The following is a 22,234-nucleotide window of genomic DNA, read 5'->3' as shown; positions in this document are numbered from 1 at the left end:
TCCGCCCGATTGTAGCTGAGATAGGCTCCAGCGCCCCCCGCGACCCTGAAGCGAATAAGCGGTAGAAAATGGATGGATAGATTGATGAAGTTTGGATATCTTTAGCAACTGACTTTGCAGAAAGTTTTTGCACTATGCGCTTCAGCATTCGCTGAACCCTCTCCGTCAGTTTACGTGGCCTACCACTTGGTGGCCGAGTTGCTGTTGTTCCCAAACTCTTTACTTTTTTTTAATAAAGCCGACAGTTGACTTTGGAATATTTAGGAGCGAGGACATTTCACGACTGGATCCTATGACAGTTCCACGCTGGAAATCACTGAGAGCGGCCCATTCTTTCACAAATGTTTGTAGAAACAGTCTCCATGCCTAAGTGCTTGATTTTATACATTTGTGGCCGGGCCAAGTGATTAGGACACCTGATTCACATCATTTGGATGGGTGGCCAAATACTTTTGGCAATAAAGTGTACCTTCAAAGTGAATGTAGCCTGGAGGTGTCTGGAGCTGACAGATAAGGCTCCATGTGTCACTTCATGTCATTCAGAATAATAGCATTGGCGCCGTTATGTTAACGACACCACACCTTCTTGAATCCAGCTGTGGAGACTGAAGTGAAACTGGAAAAGCTAAAACTGCCAACTACAATCCCAATGACAAAGATTGTGGTGAATGATTATCCGAAGTAAACATCATCATTGTGTTACTTTCCAGTCTGTTTGCAATGATTTCTATGGATGCATATCTACAGCAAATGTGTAAAACTACCACGTGTGGGTCAAAATGGCTTTCTAGTACATTTCAGGAAACGTTGTGAGGGGTCCTGCTGGGTTTAGATTTTCATTATCTGCCACATATTTTCTCTATGCAAACGTCTGGCCACCCATGAGGCTCCCTGAAAATAGCCAAGTCGTTACATTTGTGCAAAGTGCTACCAAATTTACGACAGCCCAAGCCATGAATAACAATGAGTAGAAGCTCACTGGCTGGTAGCTACACTATTAGGGACTCCTGCACAATCAATACACTATAATAAGACCCAATACAAGGATCAAATTGTCTCTTTACACGAACAATGATGTGACCAGTGCATATTTATCATGGGAGTGGTATTGAACTATCACATTGTATTTACCCTAACAGCAGCATGAGATGACCGAAATACTACAATGACCTCTTAGGCCATGTCTACACCAAGTCGTTTAACCCCTTAAACAGATAATTATTTAGTCCAAGCCCCGTTTCAGCCACACTAAACCAGCATTTAAGGTCCCCATCCTCGGACATTTTTTTACACGGCTCAGTGCGCCGTGTATTTCTTGAATCTCCGGCTCTTAGCTTTGTATGGACTCATTGATCGTTTCCAAAATGAGTTTGGGGAGGAAGTGACGCCACAAAGACCGCGCCCCACACAGGAAGTGACGTCAGAAAGAACACGCCACAACCAACTTCATAATAAAGCCGTTTCGGAACTCAGAGCTAACCACTGGAAATATGGAGGCGAGTCATCCAGACATGCCCGTGTTTCTCCTTCTTCTACATGTACAGACGCTTGTGGAAATCACACATGAATACCTTAAGAGAAAGCGATTGCAGCTATTTGGGATACAACACTTCTCAGACGGCATGAGAACTTTCCAATGTGATTCTACTTAGCGAAAAACTTTGTCCATTTGTCGAAGGACAGACAATGAGAATGCGGGCTCCCGTGGATGTGATAAAAAAAAGGTAGCGTGTGCCTTACCTGACCGTCGAGGGAAGACTAACTACGGAAAACAGCGAATGCTTTTGGACTGGCAAAGCAGACTGTACCAGTTATTGTCCACCATGTATGTCGCGGACTCAACGTCTAGGTCCAGAGTATATAAAGTCACCAAAAAGGACATGAAGGTGAAGGCAAAAGAGTGAGGAGTGTCCTGACCAGATATCTAGATCCCTAATTTGATTGATGTAAAATTTTCTTTGTCACTTTGTTTACGTGTCTAATAAATATTTGAAGTGTGATTCACTACAATAGTGCGCCACATCACACTGGATTCCAGTTAATTGAAACACCACAACACTGGATATTGTGCAGATAAGTTAAGTTTAAGAACTTACATACAAAGCAACACTGGAGGTGACTTATGACGTGCGCATTTTCCGTGCAAGCGTATTAGGTTGCGTTGCGCCGGCGGACGGAGGGGCGAGGCGGTCCTAAATGTGGCATTGTTGTGTGTGGACACGGATAAGGTTAAGTGAGATTCACCCTGGATAACCTTATCCGGCTTAGTGTAAACGGGGCCTTAGTATAACGGAGCACAGTTCTATACAACTGCAAACCAATGACAATCTCTTGTTTTAAATGGAATTATAATTCACATAGAGCGCCCAGTGAGTGTGTATTTATTAAGTTTCATTTCTGGCAGACGCCAAATGGTTGACGATTCACCCGAGACGAGTTGTTCAGGGACGCAAGATAAGGCAGAAATGCAGACATAATTGTTCATTAAAGCACCCGTAATGTAATTGACTCAATTGGCTTCTGCAGTGATAATCCAGCAGATAGACAAGTGGTCCCATCTGACTTGGCTGAGGAGAGTTTGTTGTTTGTATGCAGAAAAGCTTGTGTGAGGAGTGATCCCGTCCTATAATAAAGTAACCTTTAAGAGTTAAGATTGTCCTCGTAAAGGGGACCTTATATGGAAAAAACAAGGTTTCTTACCTATTGGTATCTGTTGTTGTGTATTTGGGATCTGCATAAGTCTCGAAAATGTAAAATCAAACCAAGGCAGAGATTTTAGTAGAACAACCTTGCGAGTCCACCATTGTAGTCCGATATTGTAGTCATAAGGTCCTTCTTTTTCTCGATCCACTTGCGTGAACCTGTTTCTCTGTTTTTTGTGTATCTCCTTTGTGTTTGTTCCTTTTTTTTATTGTGTTGTGTTTGTGTTGTGTTGTGTTTGTTCATTTTTCTTGTGTTATCTTTTAACTTGCCTATTGTACCGCACTTTGGCTACCCCTGTGGTACATTTTTAAATGTGCTTTATAAATAAAGTTGATTTGATTTGATTTGATGATACCAAAAAAAACAGCAGGTCCTGAAAGGACGGTCAGAAAGCAGCTTCAAGATGGTAAAACATAGTTTATGCAATTTTTTTGTTACCAAAGTATCACCATTACATATATGTAGACCACAAAGAAGTATTTTTAATGTAGAAAAAAAAAATCATAATACGACCCCTCTAAGAGGAAAAAGATCTCGAAAGGGAAGCAAATATGTTATTTTGTTTAAAGGAAGAACATTATCAACAGTGTGCAAATGTATTTTCATTATATATATTTTGTCCTTAGGAAAACTGCACTTTTTTGGTAATGTTGCCTATCTTTCACAATCATTATTAGAGACAAGAACACACTTTTTTTTAAGGATTCTACAGATAATTTAAAAAATTGCTTGCAAATACCCCGCCTTCCGCCCGAATGCAGCTGAGATAGGCTCCAGCACCCTCCGCGACCCCAAAAGGGACAAGCGGTAGAAAATGGATGGATGGATGGGCTTGCAAAATGTGGCTGATTGGAGTCACCATTGTAGCCTTCAAAGTCCTCTAAAACAACTTCAAAACCCTCCATCAACATTTTATATACACATGGCAAATATACTTATTGCAGAACACATTCATAACAATATGTAATATGTTCAATACTCACCGTATTTTTGTCATTTTATGCATTACCGGAACTTATTTTCTCAGCGCTCTCCGAGAGCAGCATACTTCCGACTTCCGGCAACAAATGTTGGTTCCTACATCCGTAAACAGATGCGTGTGAGTTGTAATCATGGCAGACTTGGTAACAACAACAAAGATGGCTATTTTTGGACAAATGAGGATACACAACCTTATCTTTTTGAACCTGAATATACTGAGGATGAACTGCAGGTTATAAAAGCGAGTGCGAAGATAGGCCGATATGTTGGAGCAGACGGAAGCCAAGAGAGTGAGGTCGGCGTGACTTGAAGCTGCAAATGTGGAGGCTTTTTCAGATTTTCAGTTCATTTTCTTTCTTCAACCCAAATGTTGGTTTATTTTACTCATTCCATGTCTGTATATTTGTATTTGTGTTTGACCTTCTCTTTTGTGACTACCGAGTTGCATTATTTTAGTTTTTCGTCAAAAATAGTCTGTTTTTGTCATACCATGACTTAAATTGATTAATTTCTTCTGTTATTATTTGAATGAGCTCATGTGTCTTCTGTCCCGAACAAAACGCAGAAGTCTTGTTGTGTGTTTACAAGACGCTCTAATCCAGGGGTGTCAAAGTCATTTTAGCTCAGGGGCCGCATGGAGGAAAATCTGTGCTCATGCGGGCCGGACCATTAAAATCATGGCATTAAAACTAAAAAATAAAGACAACTTCAGATTGTTTTCTTTGTCTTACTTTGTCCAAAAATAGAACAAACACATTCTGAAAATATTACAATAAAAATATAGAAAAAACTACCGGCAGCGGTAAAGTTTAGATCCGTGAAGGAAAGAAGAAAGTGAATGCATATTTATAACTGAATACATTTACATATGCATACTTTTTTTGTTGTTGTTTTGTATTATTTTTTTAATGAATTAACATTTATGACATCCTTTTTCCAAAACACAATATAGAACAGGGGTGTCAAACGTACGGCCCAAAGGCTGGATCAGGCCCGCGAACAGGTTTTATCCGGCCCGCGGGCGGACTTTGCTAAGTATAAAAATCAACCTGACATTTTTGAATGAAAGAAACTGCTGTTCTAAATGTGTCCACTGGATGTCGCAATAACAATTCTTTGTATCTTTGTAGATTATGCTAAATATGTACAAAATAAACCACATGATGTTAGTACATCAGTCGAGGAAAATGATCAAACTGCATAAATAACATCCTGTAATTTGATTTTGTTATACTTTTTTTTATCTTGATAGATTGAAAATTAACACCACTGAGTTGACTGATGAACATTATCACACAATTTATTCAGATATTATAAATAACGACAAATTAAGATAGGATACCATCAACCAGAACATGTAAGTGTAAAAAAAACACAACAACATTATGATTTGTACAATTTTATCCGGGTCACGGCACCAAGTGTAACCGGTGGTCTTTCCCTCTGCGTTGTGTGGATTGTTTGGAAAACGACCAACACCATGGATGCTCAGCTGCACTTTACTGATAATACACAGAATACAATTGTTGTCAATAACTTTTTGCCATCGTCGAGTCCCTCTCCCGTTATCGTAGACAAAAGGGCGTTACGTACAACAGTGAAAAAAACATACCTGATAATACACAACATACAATTGTTGTCAATAACTTTTTGCCCACGTCGAGTCCCTACACAAATATAATACAGAACAAGAAAGTGAACTTAAGTTCTTAACAAGACAATACAATTTCTGTCGTTGCATGGACGCCTACCTCTCCCATTATCATAGACAAAAGGGACGTTGGAAGGCGTGTCCAATGCATATAAAAAGACAGGTGTCACAGTAATTATTGCAGTAGGAGGGACAACGAGACAATGGTTCCACATTGACAAAACATCGAACAACACTCAGGTATTTACATGTAACTTACACATTTTGTGTAATTATAACAATAATAAAGCATTATAAAATACATTATTTACAAGACATAATTGACCCTGTTACACTTGTACTATTTTTAAACAAAGAAAACAATCTGAAGTTGTCTTTATTTTTAAGTTGAGCGGCCCATTCTTTCACAAATGTTTGTAGAAACAGTCACCATGCCTAAGTGCTTGATTGTATACACCTGTGGCCGGGCCAAGTGATTAGGACACCTGATTCTCATCATTTGGATGGGTGGCCAAATACTTTTGGCAATATAGTGTATCTCCGCAGTAGCTCAAGTCCTCCTTAAACACTCGCCTCTGGGTTTGGACTCCAGGTGGAACTAACAAATGACAACATTAATTAAAGCAATAAAGTCCCACACTGCTCAGGGGACCTAAACCGATGTGCATGCATGCATGCACCATTTGTTCAAATGTGTTGTAGTGTGGGATTGTACATTCATTGGACTCTCGAGGGGACACATTCAAAGGAAGTGTAATGAAATGTTGCTCACTGTGCCCTCACACACCTTTCTCTGTCCGCAGGAAACACCACAGACATCAACGACAACCGGTAAGACTCCATCTAGGATCATCTTTCACAGGCTGACAAGCAGAAATAACTTTTGGGAAGAGTACATTTCATTTATCATAGAGGCAATCCTTCTTTCTCACTTTGGCTGTAGTCCAGCTGATCTGTCGCGGCTTCTTCTTGTCAGCAGCCTCCTCTCTACTGATGATGACTTTCTGTTGTGCAGCACGTGTTTGAACGTCAACGCCATGTCCATGACTGACGTCTGTGACAACCGCAACCCAAGCAAACACAGCAGCTTGAACTCCAACGCCAGCTAGTAGAAAGCCTGCAAGGTAAGGGAGTACTTGACAATGTATTTGCTGGTATGTTAGTGTTGTAACGATACCAATATTTTGGTACCGGCACCGGTACTAAAATTATTTCGATACTTTTCGGTACTTTTCTAAATAAAGGAGACCACAAAAAATGTCATTATTGGCTTTATTTGAACAAAAAATCTTAGGGTACATTAAACATATGTTTATTATTGCAGTTAAGTCCTTCAATAAAATAGTGAACATACTAGACAACTTGTCTTTTAATAGTAAGTAAACAAAAAAGACTCCTAATTAATCTGCTGACATATGCAGTAACATATTGTGTCATTTATCTACCTATTATTTTGTCAACATTATTAAGGACAAGTGGTAGAAAATTAATTATTAATCTACTTGTTCATTTACTGTTAATATCTGCTTACTTTCTATTTTAACATGTTCTATCTACACTTCCGTTAAAATGTAATAATCACTTATTCTACTCTTCCTTGATACTTTACATTAGTTTTGGATGATACCACAAATTTGGGTATCGATCTGATACCAAGTAGTTACAGGATCATACTTTGGTCATATTCAAAGTTCTCATGTGTCCAGGGACATATTTCCTGAGTTTATAAACATAATATACATAAAAAAAAAACGAAAGAAGATGTTGTGATGCCAAAATTATGGACGTAATCATAGTAGTATCGACGTGCCTGTACTTGGTATCATTACAGTGGATGTTAGGTGTAGATCCACCAATGGCTTTTGTTTACATTTTGATGCCGATGAACTACGGTGTGTAGTGAAGCATGTTTAGCCATTCCTCGTCCTGCAGGGATGATACTTGTAAGAAACTTACTTTATTTGTCGCCATGGAGACCAGGATTAGTGATTTAGAAGTAGCTAAAACACTGCCGACTGCTGATGGACGTTAGCCGCTTGCTAGCTAGCCATGTCGTAAAGCATCTCTTCCTGAGGGTGTTTCAGTGTTATAACTTCACCTTTATCGTTAGTTTTTAAGCCAAAATGCGTCCGTTCTCCCTTTTCTGTCTACACACTGTGTCTGCTTGTAAGTACTCTGTGTGTGTGTGTGTGCCGCCGAACATGCTCCTCTGCTCGTAAAACCTGCAATGTCACAACGTGCGGCACCGGTACGTTTCAGAGACGGTATAGTACCGAAAAGAATTCATTCCAATCGCGGTACTATACTTATACCGGTATACCGTACAACCCTAAGTTATGTAAATATAAATGTTAGGGCTGCAACTAACGATTAATTTGATAATCGATCAATCTGTCACTTCGATTAATCCATTAATAATCAGATAAAAGAGACAAACAACATTTCTATCCTTTCCAGTATTTTATTGAAAAAAAACAGCATACTGGCACCATACTTATTTGTATTATTGTTTCTCAGCTGTTTGTACATGTTGCAGTTTATAAATAAAGGTTTATTTACAAAAAAATAAAATAAATCAATAAATAATTTAAAAAAAAAAAAATTGCCTCTGCGCACGTACATAGCATAGATCCAACGAATCGATGACTAAATTAATCGCCAACTATTTTTATAATCGATTTTAATCGATTTAATCGATTAGTTGTTACAGCCCTGATAAATATATAAAAACACATTTACCCTCTCCAGTGCTTGAAGCAAAATTTGATTATATTTCTCTCATCTTGTTTGTGTTTCAATGTGTTCTTCATTTACCATGTACTGACACATTCACAACATTGAACGCTTTAAAGCTTAGAAAAAATGCATGTACTGTTTTTTAGAATTAAAATTTGGTTTGGATCTAGATTTAGCTGTTTTCTATTATTGCTGTTTTTGTAAATAGTAGCATACAGTAACAAACGTGTGCAGCTTCTTTATAATCAAATAACAAATGATTTCATTTAATATGGTTATGATTTAATGTATTTTGAGCATGCAGACAGTTACAATATGGCAGAGGTGGGACCAAGTCATTGCTTTGCAAGTCACAAGTAAGTCTCAAGTCTTTGCCCTCAAGTCTCGAGTCAAGTCCCGAGTCAAGACAGGCAAGTCCCGAGTCAAGTCCAAAGTCAAGACTAGAAAGTCTCAAGTCAAGTCCCAAGTCCTGCATTTTGAGTTTCGAGTCCTTTCAAGTCCTTTTAACCACAGACTAATATTTTTACACAGATTGTGTATGCTTTTAAAACGCTGTATTTATTTATTAAAACAAGTGCATTTGAAATTGCAGGAAAAAAAATAGTGCTGACATTGCAATTCATAATAGCACTATTAACCAGTCATTTTAATAGTTTAAACAATTTTAAACATTTAACTCATTCCTTTACAGAATAAACACATTTGCAAAAACAAACATTAACATACTATTGGTTGTATTTTATGAAAATAACATTACCACAAAGTTGAGAAGGAGCAAAGATCTTCAATATTTGTATGTGAGAATCACAAAGAAATCTTCTGGGGGAGGATGACACCCCTACAGGGGTTTGGTTTACAAACTTTCAGCCCCACCTAAAACAAAATTCACCAGCCGCCACTGATTATGATGCATTCTCATTTTAGGCAAAGTATAAGACAATACTTTCTTAACAGTATAATTGTAACCAGGAATAAGTCTTCAAGTAACAATATTCAAATACTAACATTGTTGGGTAAAACAGCATTTGGTTTTATTCTGAATTCAGTGAAACAGATTGGTGGTTTTAGCTGATATAAAGACTTTTAGGTGTTTATATATGTTTAAGTATTTGGCAGACGCTTTTATCCAAAGCGACATACATAAAAAATAGATATAAAACAATCACTGTAAACATTATCATTTAAGGGAAGAATGTAATACAAAATATCAATACAAAGTGTCAAGACAGAATAAACTCTCTGCTGCTGCAGCAACAGAGATACAGTCTATAGGTCCCTAAAATATATAGATATCTAATGTATTCATACATTGTTTATGTAGGATAAACGCATGTATATATAATCTAATCATATTGTTTCTTCAACTTAAAAATAGCTGACCGTTTTTTTCCCCCTTCTCTGGGATTATATTCCCAGTTTTGATGTCGGACGTCTGGTCACTTATAGCGTATAAGAATATTATATTACTGTTAAGCAAACTATGAATAATAAAAACGCCAAAACATGTGTCCGTTATCATAGCTACACGTATGACAAAAAAAACGCGTGAAAATCAGAGGTATTCAGTGAGGTAAGATTAATTAAATTTGCTGACAGTTCATTGCTCCTGCCAAATGAATTGCACTGAGTGGAGCGGATCACCACTCCAAGATGGCGGCTCTGCGTCTCGTCTGCGCCAGTAGGCAGTAGCGCTCAATGCTGCGTACCCTTATAAGATGTCTATGGTTATAACGTTAGCAGTGAGTTTACAGCCTCACTGATTTAACTACACAAATAAATAAAAGTCATGTTACTTAGCCAATAAACGTTATCTTACCTTCAAAACTTACCCTTCTTTGTGCAACTTCAAATGTCGAACGAAGTTGGAAGTTGTTGCGTCTCCGTCTGTAATATTCGAACTGCGTGATTTGCATATGGCAATTCGTTTTTTGTTGACCAAGTCGTAGTTTTTATACCCGAACGAAACCAACTTTGGCATAATTGTTTCTCACTGCCGCATTGTTTGACAACTCATGTTCGGTGGTTGTCCTGCAATTTGATTGGATGAATGCTGTGGGATGAAAACAACGTAATTTAATTTGATTGGCTGTTGTACTGACAGCACACACGCTGACAAGCAGCACACACGCTTATAGACACAGACGTATAAAATGAAAGATACGGAGCGCTCCCAAATAACTTTTTAAGGTTTGGGTTTTGGGGAAAGTAGCAAGTCATGTCAAGTCAAAAGCCTCAAGTCCAAGTGAAGTCACAAGTCATTGATGTTAAAGTCTAAGTCGAGTTGCAAGTCTCTTTACATTTTGTCAAGTCGAGTCTAAAGTCATCAAATTCATGACTCGAGTCTGACTCGAGTCCAAGTCATGTGACTCGAGTCCACACCTCTGCAATATGGTAAATCTCATATTTCCAGTTTTTCATTACGAGGGGTTTGAATCTTTGGGCACCTAACATTTTGATTCGATTCCGATTCCTGGGGTGACAATTCGATTCAGAATTGATTCTTTTGTATGAATTTTTTTTAATGTCCTGTCCAGCTACTCAGGCAAATGATCAGAATTGATTCTTGATGTAACACAATTCTCGATTCAAACAGATTATTGCAATGTACTATTTGGTGTGATAATTAAATACAACTTTTCAAAACAGGTTACAGATTAGAAAAGCTCCTTCTGGTTGCATGGATGTGGCCTCTAAACACCTTTTTTTAATTGCGTGAACAAGACCCGCGATTTGATTGTGAATCAAATTGTTTTGTGCACCCCTAATTACAACATTCTCGAAAAGAGTAGGCTATATGGGCTCTGTACCGAGGATGTCGTTGTGGCTTGTACAGCCCTTTGAGACACTTGTGATTTAGGGCTATATAAATAAACATTGATTGATTGATTGATTGATTGATATGTATACATACAGTCGTGGTCAAAAGTTTACATACACTTGTAAAGAACATAATGTCATGGCTGTCTTGAGTTTCCAATCATTTCTACAACTCTTATTTTTTTGTGATAGAGTGATTAGAGCACTTACTTCTTTGTCACCAAAAAAAATTCATGAAGTTTGGTTCTTTTATGAATTTATTATGGGTCTACTGAAAATGCCACCAAATCTGCTGGGTCAAAAGTATACATACAGCAATGTTAATATTTGCTTACATGTCCCTTGGCAAGTTACACTGCAATAAGGCACTTTTGGTAGCCGTCCACAAGCTTCTGGCAAGCTTCTGCTTTGAATGTTTGACCACTCCGCTTGACAAAATTGGTGCAGTTCAGCTAAATGTGTTGGTTTTCTGACATGGACATCACATGGACAAAAGATAAGACCTTCTGGAGGAAAGTTCTGTGGTCAGATGAAACAAAAATTGAGCTGTTTGGCCACAATATCCAGGAATATGTTTGGAGGAGAAAAGGTGCGGCCTTTAATCCCAGGAACACCATTCCTACCGTTAAGCATGGTGGTGGTAGTATTATGCTCTGGGCCTGTTTTGCTGCCAATGGAACTGGTGCTTTAAATGGGACAATGGAAAAGGAGGATTACCTCCAAATTCTTCAGGACAACCTAAAATCATCAGCCCGGAGGTTGGGTCTTGGGCGCAGTTGGGTGTTCCAACAGGACAATGACCCCAAACACACGTCAGGAATGTCTAAATCAGGCTAGAATAGTGGTTCTTAACCTGGGTTCGATCGAACCCTAGGGGTACGGTGAGTCGGCCTCAGGGGTTCGGCAGAGGTCAAAACACACCCGACTCATCGTGTAAAATACAAACTTCTCCTTATCGGCGTATTACGGATACGGCAACAGCTGACTGATTTGCAGGTGTGTAATTTGTTGTGAGTTTATGCACTGTGTTGGTTTTGTTCTTTGAACCAGGTGATGTTCATGCACGGTTTATTTTGTGCACCAGTAAAAAAAACATGGTAACACTTTAGTATGGGGAACATATTCACCATTAATTAGTTGCTTATTAACATGCAAATTGGTAACATATTGGCTCTTAACTAGTTATTATTAAGTACTTATTAATGCCTTATTCGGCATGGCCTTATTATAACCCTAACCCTCTAACCCTGGCCCTAACCCTATAACCAAATAACTCTAAATTAAGTCTTTGTTACTTAGAATATGTTCCCCATACTAAAGTGTTACCAAAAACATATAACTTTGTCTTGAATTTGAAAAAAAAACATTTTATTTTTCACTAAAGAAGGGTTCTGTGAATGCGCATATGAAACTGGTGGGGTTCAGTACCTCCAACAAGGTCTAGAATTAAGGTTTTAGAACGGCCTTCCCAAAGTCCTGACTTAAACGTGTGGACAATGCTGAAGAAACAAGTCCATGTCAGAAAACCAACAAATTTAGCTGAATTGCACCAATTTTGTCAAGAGGAGTGGTCAAAAATTCAAGCAGAAGCTTGTGGATGGCTACCAAAAGTGCTTATTGCAGTGCAACTTGCCAAGGGACATGTAAGCAAATATTAACATTGCTGTATGTATACTTTTGACCCAGCAGATTTGCTCACATTTTCAGTAGACCCATAATAAATTCATAACATTTCATGAATGTTTTTTGTGACCAACAAGTATGTGCTCCAATCACTCTATCACAAAAAAAATAGGAGTTGTAGAAATGATTGGAAACTCAAGACAGCCATGATATTATGTTCTTTACAAGTGTATGTAAACTTTTGATTGCGACTATATATATATATATATATATATATATATATATATATATATATATATATATATATATATATATATATATATATATATATATATATATATATGTATATATATATATGTATATATATATATATATATATGTGTATATATACATATATATATATATATATATATGTGTATATATACATATATATATATATATATATATATGTATATATATATATATGTATATGTATATATGTATATATATATATATATATATATATATATATATATATATATATATATATATATATATATATATATATATATATATATATATATAATTTATTTAATTGATTTTAGAAAAAACTCAATCGATTAAGAATCTGAATAAATGCGAATCGCCATTTGGATGTGAATCAATCAGTGTTTATCATATCGTCTTAAATAGAATAAATATTGTGCATTCCTAGGTTTAACTCTAACCTAAAAAAGGATTTGATTTGCTTTGTTTTTGGTGTGTAGTTTTAATATAACTACAGACACAATTGATAAACTATTTTTTTTAGAATTTAGTTTGGCTCCACAAAAAACTTTTGACCAAACTTAAAGCTCCGAATAATTGTGTCGTTTTTTATGGTCATACGGTTTTAAAGAAACATGGTACGCCTGCAAAAAAAAGCCACCGTTTAAAGCCAACAAAAATTTAAACATAAAGTAGTAGTCCAGTTCAAGTCAACGAGAGCCTTAGTATTCGTGTTTCCAGAGTGTCACTGAACGCACCACACTCTTACAGTATGTCTAGCCAAACAATTAAGGGTAATATGGCACTCACCAGCTGCCCTGATTAGTTTTACAGAGAAGGTAGAGAATAATATGCAAAGTAGCTACCTCGTATTTTTTTTATTATGTATTTTAATGGCTTTATAAACTCTCCTAGCTCTGTAATTAACCTTTCACACGCTCCTCTAAACACTTCCTATGCTCTTAAACCTACACAATTTTACCATATCACATTTTATATGGGTACTCATCGTTGAAGGATGAGGAGGAGGATGATGATTTAGCTCTGCAGTATTGATGTCGATGCAGGTGAAGGTGGGAGTTCATCAGGTGTAAATGGCATCTTCTGAGTGAGAGTTGCTTGTGCAGGTTTGTAAAAAGATTGACTTTGCTCAAACAATTGTAGGGAATAAATTAGATTAAATAGCTAGTTGAATCATTGTGCTGGTATTGTTAAACTGTTGGCATAAGTCCATGATTGGAACATCCTTAGTTTGTATATAGAATATCTACAGTTCATGTACATACAGTTGTGGTCATACACTTGTAAAGAACATAATGTCATGGCTGTCTTGAGTTTCCAATCATTTCTACAACTCTTATTTTTTTGTGACAGAGTGATTGGAGCACATACTTGTTGGTCACAAAAAACATTCATGAAGTTTGCTTCTTTTATGAATTTATTATGGGTCTACTGAAAATGTGACCAAATCTGCTGGGTCAAAAGTATACATACAGCAATGTTAATATTTGCTTACATGTCCCTTGGCAAGTTGCACTGCAATAAGGCGCTTTTGGTAGCCATCCACAAGCTTCTGGAAGCTTCTGGTTGAATGTTTGACCACTCCTCTTGACAAAATTGGTGCAGTTCAGGCACATTTGGTGGTTGACATGCACTTGTTTCTTCAGCATTGTCCACATGTTTAAGTCAGGACTTTGGGAAGGCCATTCTAAAACCTTAATTCTAGCCTGATTTAGCCATTCCTTTACCACTTTTGACGTGTGTTTGGGGTCATTGTCCTGTTGGAACACCCAACTGCGCCCAAGACCCAACCTCCGGGCTGAGGATTTTAGGTTGTCCTAAAGAATTTGGAAGTAGTCCTCCTTTTTCATTGTCCCATTTACTCTCTGTAAAGCACCAGTTCCATTGGCAGAAAAACAGGCCCAGAGCATACTATCACCACCATGCTTGGCGGTAGGTGTGGTGTTCCTGGGATTACTGTCACAAAGTGTTGGTGACAATCCCCAAGATGCAAAGATGGCAGGCTTGGTGCAGGAAAACATGATTTAATGTCCAAAATAAGGCAAAACACAATCCAGGAACAGGCAAGCTGGAGACAGGGAACAGGAACCAGCAAACAGGAAAACTGGAAACAGCAAACAGTCCACAGCATACAGCTTACAGCTACAGGTAGTAGCTACACTGCAAAGAGTCAGTGTTCAAAAACAAGAAAAAAAAATACAAAAATGAGGGGTATTTTAATTGAACTAAGCAAAATTATCTGCCAATAGAACAACAAAATTTGGCTTGTCAAGACTTTCCAAAACAAGTAAAATTAGCTAACTTCAATGAACCCAAAAATACCTTAAAATAAGTATTTTTTTAACTACTAAAAAGTGCACTTTTCTTGATTGAAAAAAAAAAAAAGAGATTTTTTCTCAATATGTTGAAAAATATTCTTAAATAAAGTTAAAGTAAATGCAAGTGCCATTATCTTGACATAATGATATGTGCTCGGCGTTACATTTCTTGAAACCAGCAAACTTATACTAAAAACGAATGTATTGTTCTTAATGGAAAGGCAACAAGGCAACCGCTTGTTACTCTCGGGGTCTCCTAGCCGCTCAGGCAAATCATACGGTGTAAAAATGCATTTTTCCATCGATAACATGACATCGTCGCTTCAGTCCATTAGTGCGCATATATACAGCCCGGCCCCCGGCCAACAAATTCTTAATTGTAATTTTGAAGAATTTATCTGAATGTGCATGAACTATTTCGGTTCAAAATTGTTAGAAATGTCACATGTTAAATGTTTAAATATTAACTGTCAGTTTACTGTACTGTGCCAACTGTACTACTATATGAGTACGTATTTTCTATTGTTTCATTGAAAATAAGACAGCAAAGTCCATTTGGCTGTCATCTGTTTTAGTTATAAGACACAATGTCAAAGTCATGATTTTTTTTTTCATGCTTGAAATAACAAATTATTACTTTAAAAAAGTAGTTTTATACTTGTGAGTGTTGATGACACAGCTTTGCAACAGTTGATATTCTAGTTTCAAGCATGTTTTACTCAATATAGGTCATCAAATCTCAGCAACAAGCTGTTATATCTTACTGAGATCATTTAGGACCAAATCCTTAAAACAAGTAAAACACTCTAACATCAAATCTGCTTAGTGAGAAGAATGATCTTATCAGACAGAAAATAATCAAATATCACCCTTATTTGAGATATTTCATCTTACTTAGATTTCAGTTTTTGCAGTGTACAGCTACAACAACAGCGACAAGTAGTAATACTCCAGCCCTGACTGGAGGGCAAAGCAGGTCTAAATAGCAGCCGGCTAATTGACACCAGGTGTGGCCAGGTGCCAATCAGCCGCAGCTGAGGGGAAACAGCGCTCAGGGAGACAAGCAGGAAACTGAACCAAAATAAGAGCGCTGACAGTAAATAAAAACAAACACAGAGGAAAAAACAAAAAATAACTAAACTGTCAGTGACAAACCTGACATTTAAAGGCCTTACCTTTTCTCCTCCAAACATATTGCTGGGTATTGTGGCCAAACAGCTCATTTTTTGTTGCATCTGACAACAGAACTTTCCTCCAGAAGGTCTTATCTTTGTCCATGTGATGTCAGATGAAACAAAAATTGAGCTGCAGCAAGCAGAAGCTTGTGGATGGCTACCAAAAGTGCCTTATTGCAGTGAAACTTGCCAAGGGACATGTAAGCAAATATTAACATTGCTGTATGTATACTTTTGACCCAGCAGATTTGCTCACATTTTCAGCAGACCCATAATAAATTCATAAAAGAAGCAAACTTCATGAATGTTTTTTGTGACCAACAAGTATGTGCTCCAATCACTCTATCACAAAAAAATAAGAGTTGTAGAAATGATTGGAAACTCAAGACAGCCATGACATGATGTTCTTTACAAGTGTATGTAAACTTTTGACCACGACTGTAAACATTAAAAATCTGCAACAAAGTGAGAGCCCAATATGGCATGGCACGGGTACACTGTAAACTAAAGACAAACTGATTGGTGCACTTTTCATTCTCCTCTAAATCCAGATTCAGAATTGGATCTAGTGTAAGGATGGGCACATTATCCAGTTCCAGAACGGCACCGGTGCCAATGTAGAATACAAGAAGTGCTAAATGAACATGCTTGCCGGTGGTATTGTACAAATTATATATTGCAAGTACTGTAGTTGTTGTGATATCCTACAAGAAATATATTGTAAGTAAAGTAGTAGTTAAACTGTACAAGTCACTACTTGTAAGTAATGTACAAAACCCCAAACCAGTGAAGTTGGCACGTTGTGTAATTCTTATATAAAAACAGAATACAATGATTTGCAAATCCTTTTCAACTTATATTCAATTGAATAGACTGCAAAGACAAGATATTTAATGTTCACACTGAGAAACGTAATGTTTTTTTTTTGCAAATAATCATTATCTTAGAATTTAATGGCAGCAACACATTCCAGAAAAGTTGTCACGGGCATTTTTACCACTGTGTTACATGGCCTTTCCTTTTAACAACACTCAGTAAACGTTTGGGAACTGAGGAGACACATTTTTGAAGTGGAATAAATTCCATTCTTGCTTGATGTACAGCTTCATAATGCACCACACATTTTCAATGGGAGACAGGTCTGGTCTACAGGCAGGCCAGTCTAGTACCCGCACTCTTTTACTATGAAGCCACACTGTTGAACATGCTCAGAATGTGGCTTGGCATTGTTTTGCTGAAATAAGCAGGGGCGTCCATGAAAATGTTGATTGGATGGCAACATATGTTGCTCCAAAACCTGTATGTACCTTTCAGCATTAATGGTGCCTTCACAGATGTGCAAGCTACCCATGCCTTGGGTACTAATACACCCCCATACCATCACACATGCTGCCTTTTCAACTTTGCGCCTATGCAGATGACACAACGTCCACAGTTTCCAAAAACAATTTGAAATGTGGACTCATCAGACCACAGAACACTTTTCCACTTTACATCAGTCCATCTTCGATGAGTTTGGGCCCAGCGAAGCAGGCGGCGTTTCTGGGTGTTGTTGATAAATGGCTTTGGCTTTGCCTAGTAGAGTTTTAACTTGCACTTACAGATGTAGCGACCAACTGTAGTTACTGAAAGTGGTTTTCTGAAGTGTTCCTGAGCCAATGTGGTGATATCCTTTACACACTGATGTCGCTTTGTGATGCAGTACCGCCTGAGGGATCGAAGGTCACGGGCTTGCCACTTACGTGCAGTGATTTCTCCAGATTCTCTGAACCTTTTGATGATATTATGGACCGTAGATGGTGAAATCCCTAAATTCCTTGCAATAGCTGGTTGAGAAATGTTGTTCTTAAACTGTTCGACAATTTGCTCACACATTTGTTGACAAAGTGGTGACCCTCGCCCCATCCTTGTTTGTGAATGACTGAGCATTTCATGGAAGCTGCTTTTATACACAATCATGGCACCCACCTGTTCCCAATTAGCCAGTTCACCTGTGGTATGTTCCAAATAAGTGCTTGATGAGCATTCCTCAACTTTGTCAGTCTTTTTTGCCACTTGTGCCAGCTTTTTTTTAAAACAAAAGACCTAATATTTGCAAAAAATAACAAAGTTTACCAGTTCGAACATTAAGTATCTTGTCTTTGCAGTCTATTCAATTGAATAGGAGTTGAAAAGGATTTGCAAATCATTGTATTCTGTTTTTATTTACCATTTACACAACGTGCCAACTTCACTGGTTTGGGGGTTTCCAGTAGTAGTTTTTATTGTAGTAGTCACTACTTGTAAGTAATGTAGTAGTGATATTGTACAAGTGACTACTTATACAATGTAATGTGATGGTAAAATAATGAACATTTAGGGAAGTTTGCAGCACATTCTCTATGTTCTTCATTGCTTTGTTTTTTTGGTTTTTGCAAAAATGTGCATGTCATACCTTTTTTAAGTAGCGGTTCAACCACAGTTTTTCAAGTATTGACTTGTTACTAGTATGTGTTAGAATGTAAACAATACTCGTCACTCATCTAGTGCAGGGGTCGGCAACCCAAAATGTTGAAAGAGCCATATTGGACCAAAAATTCAAAAGCAAATCTGTCTGGAGTCGCAAAAAATGAAAAGCCATATTACATACAGATAGTGTGTCATGAGATATAAATTGAATTAAGAGGACATAAAGGAAACTAAATGACCTCAAATATTCCTACAAACGAGGCATAATGATGCAATATGTACATACAGCTAGCCTAAATAGCATGTTAGCATCGATTAGCTTGCATTAATGCAGTGACCAAATATGCCCGATTAGCACTCCACACAAGTCAACATCAACAAAACTCACCTTTGTGCCTTCACGCACAAAGTTAAAAGTTTGGTGGACAAAATGAGACAGAAAAAGAAGTGGCATAAAATATGTCCTAGAACGGGGGTCGGCAACCCTCTTTAGCGCCGCCCTAGTGGCTCTCTGGAGCTTTTTCAAAAATGTATGAAAAATGGAAAAAGATGAGGGGAAAAAATATATTTTTTGTTTTAATATGGTTTCTGTAGGAGGACGAACATGACACAAACCTCCCTTATTGTTATAAATCACACTGTTTATATTAAACATGCTTCACTGATTCGAGTATTTGGCGAGCGCCGTTTTGTCCTACTAATTTTGGCGGTCCTTGAACTCACCGTAGTTTGTCTACATGTATAACTTTCTCTGACTTTCTAGGACGTGTTTTATGCCACTTCTTTTTCCGTCTCATTTTGTCTACCAAACTTTTAACGTTGTGCGTGAATGCACAAAGGTGAGTTTTGTTGATGTTGACTTGTGTGGAGTGCTAATCAGGCATATTTGGTCACTGCATTAATGCAAGCTAATCGATGCTAACATGCTATTTAGGCTAGCTGTATGTACATATTGCATCATTATTCCTCATTTGTAGGTATATTTGAGGTCATTTAGTTTCTTTTAAGTCCTCTTAATTCAATTTATATCTCATGACACACTATCTGTATGTATATGGCTTTTCATTTTTTGCGGCTCCAGACAGATTTGTTTTTGTATTTTTGGTCCAATATGGCTCTTTCAACATTTTGGGTTGCCGACCCCTGTCCTAGAAAGTCGGAGAAAGTTATACATGTAAACAAACTACGGTGAGTTCAAGGACCGCCAAAATTAGTAGGACAAAGCGGCGCTCGCCAAATACTCGAATCAGTGAACCATGTTTAATACAAACACTGTGATTTATAACAATTAGGGAGGTTTGTGTCATGTTTGTCCTCCTACAGAAACCATATTAAAACAAAAAATACATTTTTCCCCCTCATCTTTTTCCATTTTTCATACATTTTTGAAAAAGCTCCAGAGAGCCACTAGGGCGGCGCTAAAGAGCCGCATGCGGCTCTAGAGCCGCGGGTTGCCGACCCCCGATCTAGCGTGAACAAAAAGTGTTTAGTTTTTTTATCTAAACATTTTTGGGGGTCTAAGAATGTGAAGATGATTAGAATTTGTTGTTTTTGTATTTTCCGGGAAGAATTTTGCCCAAGAGGTCATCTTAAGGTCTTTAGTCAAACTGTCAGACTGAGCAGACATTTTAGTATCTCCTGTCTGGGATGCCCTGCAGGCTCTGCATGCACTCTCCAAAATCATCACACACTAACATCACCCATCCATGCATTAAAAAAAAGGAGTACAACATGTTTTGAAGCGAAGTGAGTCAAATCCCTAATGAGTGGAGATGAAATATAAGTTCTGCTATATTTGACATTGTGTGAAGTCTAAACATGGCCCCAAAAGCTCTCTGTGCAAATTCCAAAGCTTTCCTGGGAAAAGGAAATGACACGTTACCTCTGGCAAAAGCAGCTGCCATCTGTCTTTGCGCTCATGTCTCTCACCGCTGCACTTTCTCTCTTCCAGGCTCACCGTTTACTCTCTGAATCTGTTTGCAGATGATCGGCCATCTGGTAGCTCCATCCTCACCTGCTGTCAACCCACCTTCAACTTCTTTGGTGCGCCTTCCTGTCCCCTGCTGCTCCCTCTTCTTCTTTTTCTTCTGCTTCTGTCACTTCCTTCCTGGGCGACGTGGCGAGGACTGCTAAACAGATGTAGATGTGGAGGTGACCACTGCACGCTGCTGTTTGTCACAGCCTAGTATGTTTGTTATTAATATTCATGTTGCATGCTGACCCAAAAAAACAGAACCCATAAAAGTGGCATAAATCCTACAAACCTTAAAATTCAGTCTGATCATTCCCGACACGTTCAGTTATCCTGGTCGCTTTTCTTGTAAGTCACGTTATTTCCAATATATGCTCCAAATGGGCGCGTCCGTTCGATGGCAGAATTGAATGAAGGGAGTGAACCCTCCTGTCGGTCATCCACAATCTTTATCCCTGGGACTGCCGGCCTGCACCAGACACAGAGTCTTGTTAGATGCTGGTGAGAAGCGCCACAAAGTAACAACAATTACAGGCAACGTTCCCTTTAAGGTGCGCGCCTATGCAATTGCGCACTGCTCAAGCGTCCTCTGCGCACGGCAAATCTATGCCGCGCACAAAATCAAATAAAAAAATAAGCGCATAACACTTTTCGACACAAGGACACAACAGAGAAAACAGTTTTCGTCATCATTTTCAAATATTGTAACGTCTGTCGAGACGCTTTGAGGACATGAATTCCATTGATCACTTTACTGAGCAAAACTCTTCATTGTCGGCCATAAACACATCACCAAAACATTGGTGAAAAAAATGATATCTAGCAAAAGTGGTCATTTTCTGCAGTACAAACCAGGCCAAAACCAACTTTGTTATATCAACAGCAGCCGCTCGCTCTTTCTCACTTGCGCCAACACATGCACATATGGCACTTAGCCAGTGATGCGTTTACAGCCACACAAAAAGTCGGACAACTCCAACACCACACATAAAATGTCATTCCAGGTCGTTACACTATGATTTACCAATCAAATGTGTGCTTATTCTAGTGTCATTTATTAGGAATCTTAATTTATAAATATCAATCATGAAATGCTGTTAGTATATTAAATAAATACTAATAAAAATATATATTTTTACAAACAGGAAGTTGCAGGAATGTACATATGATCCCCTGCTTACATCTCATTGTGCAACATGTGAATGTTTTAATGGGAACTAAATGCAATGTCTGAAAGGGGTACACATTATTTCCAAAGCAGGACCTCCACCCAGACAAACAATACAAGTTTTCTCCTTCGCCGTTTACTTTTCGTGTGGTGACAAATGTCTCCAATATTGTCCACACCTGTATCCATCTAAACACAGCATTGCGCTCTTAACCGAAGTGAGGGAAATGACGTTAAACCAAACGCTTGGCTCCGCTTACTCCGAGGGGAAATCTCCGCAGCAAAGTCCGTGTAGTTGGTCCGCCATGATTATCAAGCCAAACACAGCTAGTGCGCATGCGCCTGACTTAGTGTTGCCGAAAATGCATTAATAAA

General features: G+C 38.0%; 1 protein-coding gene across 3 annotated transcripts in view; it reads left to right on the top strand.

Moving 5' to 3' along the window:
* The window catches only part of kif5ab (kinesin family member 5A, b), a 362,881-nt gene extending 341,391 nt beyond the window's left edge, over positions 1–21,490 (top strand). For 2 of the 3 annotated variants that reach the window (XM_062037663.1, XM_062037664.1), the window contains 3 exons: positions 6,139–6,166; positions 6,351–6,459; positions 20,703–21,487. In XM_062037663.1, coding sequence (XP_061893647.1) covers positions 6,139–6,166; positions 6,351–6,444 — 122 coding nt within the window. In that variant the 3' untranslated portion in view covers positions 6,445–6,459; positions 20,703–21,487. Of the gene's footprint in view, positions 1–6,138; positions 6,167–6,350; positions 6,460–20,702 lie in introns of all 3 variants that reach the window. The other variant, XM_062037662.1, reaches the window with a different exon arrangement.
* Positions 21,491–22,234: the final 744 nt, after the last annotated feature.

Source organism: Entelurus aequoreus, linkage group LG26 (genome assembly GCF_033978785.1).
Source record: "Entelurus aequoreus isolate RoL-2023_Sb linkage group LG26, RoL_Eaeq_v1.1, whole genome shotgun sequence".
NCBI lineage: Eukaryota > Metazoa > Chordata > Actinopteri > Syngnathiformes > Syngnathidae > Entelurus > Entelurus aequoreus.
This window is presented reverse-complemented; position numbering and strand designations above follow the sequence as displayed.